This window comes from Astatotilapia calliptera, chromosome 11 (genome assembly GCF_964374335.1).
Source record: "Astatotilapia calliptera chromosome 11, fAstCal68.1, whole genome shotgun sequence".
Lineage (NCBI taxonomy): Eukaryota > Metazoa > Chordata > Actinopteri > Cichliformes > Cichlidae > Astatotilapia > Astatotilapia calliptera.
This window is the reverse complement of record NC_137432.1, coordinates 21870425-21875465: the sequence shown is the minus strand read 5'-3', so window position 1 is coordinate 21875465 and position 5041 is coordinate 21870425. Positions and strand designations below refer to the sequence as shown.

At 49.0% G+C, this 5041-nt stretch overlaps 1 protein-coding gene across 3 annotated transcripts in view; it reads left to right on the top strand.

Moving 5' to 3' along the window:
• The first annotated feature begins 1175 nt into the window (after positions 1–1175).
• Positions 1176–5041, top strand: part of epb41l4b (erythrocyte membrane protein band 4.1 like 4B) — a 28696-nt gene continuing 24830 nt past the window's right edge. The window contains exons 1-3 of one of the 3 annotated variants that reach the window (XM_026185624.2): positions 1176–2100; positions 4311–4415; positions 4509–4551. In XM_026185624.2, the coding sequence (XP_026041409.1) occupies positions 1825–2100; positions 4311–4415; positions 4509–4551 (424 nt within the window). In that variant the 5' untranslated portion in view covers positions 1176–1824. Of the gene's footprint in view, positions 2101–3063; positions 3289–4310; positions 4416–4508; positions 4552–5041 lie in introns of those variants that run through there. The other 2 variants (XM_026185625.2, XM_080307999.1) reach the window with 2 other exon arrangements.

Genomic DNA, 5041 nt, shown 5'->3' with positions numbered 1-5041 from the left:
TGTGTCTGCTTTTGTCCTTTACTTGTAGCTGAAGAAATGTCTTGTGCACATCTTCCCACAGAATGAATTTGCTCGCCGAGGTAAAAAGGCGGCGCTCTCATTTAAGCTTCAGCTGGCATCACATCAGGGAAGCTATCTCAGCATCACAAATCAGCCCAAATGGTGTGGTTATGACAAAATATTAGCAAACTGTATCACTGCTGGGAGGACTGCGGCATCTACTGGTTCGTGATGATGATGATGATGTTTTAATGGGATGTGCCATTCACCGTGCTGTGTTTTGTTTTTTTCTTTTTTCGTGGGGATTCAGTGCGATGCTGTTTTAATCCCCACTAATGAACATAATGCCACAGAATCTGTGAATAGTGTAATCAGAGGATCGTTTCATTCATAAATGCATTCAGAGCCAACAGATCGACTCACAGAACTCATCACAGAAGAGGAGGAATGAGTCTGGAGCTTCCACAGGGCTCATATTTTCAGTCTGCTGTGTAAAGAAATGTATATATTTACAGCAGAGGAAGCTCCAGGGTGACAAAGTGAGGGAAAGTATAGAACGAGGTCATGTTTTAGGAAGTGTAACAGGAATAAAAACACTTGAAAAAGTAGAGCATGTGCACTTATTTCATAAACTCGGAACATGAGAAAGAGTTAAGCAGATTTTGGCTACATTTTGTTCCTTTTCCAGATTTTCATCTTAGCTGTGCAGATGTTTCACAAACCCTGCATCTAATTATTAGTCTAATTAGATAAATAAAATAAAGCAGGTTAAATAAAAGCGTGATGGAGGGTGTGTAATGCCACTGGCTCTTTGCAGATCTGATCTCTTATTTGTACTTGTTGCGTGCGTCAGTCTCATAATGTGTAACTTATTTGCATTTGTTGGGTGTGTGAAGCACTTTGGAGTTGCATTACACTGCATGACAGATGCTGCACTAATAAAGTTTGATTGAAACTGTGATTGAATTACTTGTAAAGCGGTGGGTAGGACTCTGAAGAGCAGAGGGTTATAAATCACCATCATTATGCTGGGGAAGGCCCCCCCTGGAGCACCGCGGACCCCACCTTGGGACCCGAGTAATGATCTGCTCTGATTTATTCCCAGCCCTGGCGCGTCCATGGCAGACAGGTGGCGCTGGTTCGCCGGTGTTGATGGGTCGGCCAGTCGGGAGGAACAGAAGTTTGTTATGTGCTGTGTTTTTACGCAGGCGCAGATCACGCTGTTTGTCCAGTTCTCGCTGGTTGACTTTTACCTGTGAGGTAGACTAGTTTCGCTTCGCCGGTGGGAATAATCAGCAGCGACCGCCGCCGGGTCAAGTCCGGTCCAGAGGTGGTGAGACTTCCCTCCTCCCCCCCCTCTCGGCCCCTTGTGACTCAGGGGTCCCCACTGCGGAGCGTCGGACGGGATTTCTCCGGGATTTTAGAGTCGGTGCGCAACAGCGAGCGAAGCAGGAGGCAGGTGCACGGGAGAGGACAGGACAGGAGGAGGAAGAGGAGGAGGGCTGCTTGTATTTCCGCGACTCCTGCCGTTCACATAGGGCTGGATGATTGGAAATCAACTGGTTGGCTGCTCGGTGGTCGATCTGTGGTAGTTTCATTAGTATGCGGCTGGAGTCCCCCCCTGCTGCCGACATCCAGCCCGAGGACTGATCGGCAGCCCTGAAGTCTCCTCCGTGCCTGCTGAGTGACTCCTCGCCCCGGGGAGGAGGAGGAGGTGGAGGTGGTGAAGGAGGCAGCAGTGACAGGACCCCGGCTGCAGTGACTGTTGTGCGGAGCAGTTTTCACGGACGCGGCGCGGACCTCCTCTCATCGTGGATCAAGAAGATGATGGGCTTTCTGCGCCGGACGTTCAGCCGCCGCTCCCTGAGCCGCTTCCAGCAGAGGGAGAGGGATGAGCGGGACGGTAAAGGAGGAGGAGGGGGAGCAGGAGGGGTATCCGGGAACCCCCTGCTCCTGGCCCACCAGCAGCAGGTCGTCCACGCTCCCGCCGTGGTCACCGGGGGGTCGTCGGTTCACATCCCGGCCGCTGGGACGGCGAGGACCACCATCACCTGTCGGGTCCTGCTGTTGGACGGCTCTGATGTCAATGTGGAATTGGCCGTGAGTGGCTCAAGTGGCAAGGCACATCAGTTGTGTATTCCCCCCACCTCCTTTGTCGTGTCTTTGTGGATCTTCCTGGGGGTCCAAGCAAAATAAATAAATAAATAAGAAACGCGAGGCAGCTTTCCTGTCCTGAAAATGAACGAGCCTGGAGTCAGAGCCGTTTGCAGGTCCAACGCCAGCCTCTTAAACGATCAGAGCACAGTAGTAGTTTGAGGACGTGTAAAACTGAGTACTTATTACAGCCTTTTACCACTCTGTTTGTCTAAAAGGCATGCAGGACAAATTAGGACCCGGGCAATTAGTCTTGCTGATTAATCCATGAGGGGGAGAGCAAGATTTTTTTTATATATATCTCCCCTCAGTTTAATTAACTGCCCAAATAAACGTGAAGACACTTTAATTTCTTTTCTGGCTCCTGGTGACTTCTATTGGATTTAGACTTCACAGGGGTCAAGGAAATGAGAAGCTCTGAGACCTCATGTTGGAATGTGGGGCATTGTTTTTGGCACTTTTAACTACACAATACAAAAAACATGACCACAGAATAACATTGTCGTTAGTTGTGCCCGGTTCAAACTGAAAACAGTGCGCTCTGCACTTCTTTGGATTTTGGCACAAACCCTTTTACCAAAGTTTCAGTGCCTGTAGTGTGTGTGTGTGTATCTGTGAGCACGTCTCTTCTTATACAGTGAGTGGTTGCAGCTCCAGATGGTGTTATGATCATCCGATTCATCGCATTGCTTCCCCATTCTGACTGTTGGGAACTAACTCAGACCTGAAGCTGCCCCCTCCTGTTTGCTCTTTTGCACGTCTTCCTTTCACTTTCTTTTCTCTCTATTTGCTTGTATCTGATCTTCCTCAAGCAATCTCCCCTTTCCCCCACCTCCCCTCCCCTGAGCCATTCTCCCTCCTAATCTCCTTTTACACTCCCTCTGCTGCCTGCTCCCTTGCTCATCATTTTACTCTTTCACACTCTGCCTCCTCACTCTTCTCCTGTTCTTTCCCTCCTGTGCATCCTCCACCTCCTTCTGTCTCTCTCCATCCATCACCTTCTTCTCCTTTCTCTCTATTCCCCGACTCCCTGATCTGATTTACCACTGTGGGGACTCTGTGTCACAGACGAGTGCTACGAGCTGTGCGAGGGGGTAGGTGGGATGATGAGCGAGCGTGTGGGCCCTTGTGTGCGTAAGTGGCTTCTCATAAGATGTTTTCATTTTCAAGGTTGCGTGTGTCAGCGAAGCTGTTGCGTGCGTGCGTCACCTCCGAAACGCTCGGCCATTGCATTGTGGCGTGGAGAGCCTTTCTCTCGTCCTGCAGCGAGATTACAGCTCCAACACAAAGCCACCACTTCTGCCAAGGCATTACAGTTGAAAATGACACATGGCTCGACGAGCTGCCGGCTTAGTCACAGGTGTGTTGGAACAAGTTTGTTCATGTGCTCTTGTTGTTCCTACAAGTGCACTGAACGGGGCTGAAATTCAACTAATAAGGCCTTTCAGTGTGTCACCTGAAACTGAGCGTAGGCCCGGAGACAACAGGAAGAACGAGCTGTTCACCTCGCTGCGCGTGACTCTGCGAGGCGCGTGATTGCGCATCCTCTTGATGGAGGTCACAATCAGCCCCTGTAAACGACGCACGCTGCAGAGAGAATGGGCAGGAGCGATTTCTTTCTGTCCCCAATCCTTTAATACCACTGATTTCCTCACTCATTCATACACCCACCAGGAAGTTTAGGCTGGTTATCAGGATCCAAAGTACAAGGCAGTCATCTTCCTACACACCCACTGTGTTTTATGTGGGTCAGACCAGGGTTAGGTCTTCATCAGGGGATGCTCGTAAAATGCTCTGATAAATTTAACGGCAAACGGCTGCAGTTTGTGCTTAAGTGCACCGACTCGTTGTCTTGGTTGTGTGTTTATAGGAAAGGCCTCAATAAGGGCCTTTCCCTGTGGGGCTTGTCCTTCTCATTTTGACCTGGACACACACACACACCCACTTACACGTCCAGTAAAAGTCATTTCTCCTCCCAATGTGATCACCAGGCCTCTTTCTAATTCACTTTTAAGCCTGTGCTAACAGGTTGACGCCCCCAACTCAATTTTAAAAGCTCAATCCATCCACCGTGGAAGATCCGCTCACCACGACAGGAGAGATAGTGTAAGAAATAACTAATTTCTCCTCCTGTGTTCTACTTTTGCTTTTCCCAGAGCAAGTCCAAAGGCCAGGACCTTTTCGACCAGATCATGTATCACATAGATTTGGTTGAGACAGACTACTTTGGATTGCAGTTCATGGACACGGATCAAGTTTCAGTGAGTAACAAGCTCTCACGTCCATCAATGTGGAAAGCAAGCTGATGAAAATCATTCTCACCTCTCTATTCTTTCTGTCACTCTCTCTCTTAGCACTGGTTGGATATGTCCAAGCTTATAAAGAAGCAGATCCGAGGTAAGCTCAGGTCGCCTCGGGCTGTTTTTCTAATTAGGACTATTTGCATGTGTGTAGGAAAATGTGCAGTGCGTTGTATGCGCATGTGGTAGCAGGTGAGTGGGGAGCAGGTGGAGCATTATCAAATGTTGACACAGTGATTACTATGTGCATTAGAAGCCGTAGCCTTGTTTGCTCACTGGCTTGTAACAGGGGGCCGAATGGTTCACGGGAGGTGGGGAGATGGATGTTGTACCTGTCGGCCGGTCGTTTATTCACAGGGTGGTAGGTCTGTAGCCTGAAAGTAACTCTGATCAATGTGGAAGGGAAGCAGGGAAGAAATATGAAAGTAGGTTAAAGTAAATTGGGAGATGAAAAGATTTCGGACCTCGTGGCAGTGATGGATGCAGCAGATGAAAAGTCGACGAGACTAAACGTATGAAATAAATTCTGAGAAATGTTATTTGATTGAATTATTCTCCGGCCTCGGCTCTTTCTGTCACACTCACAT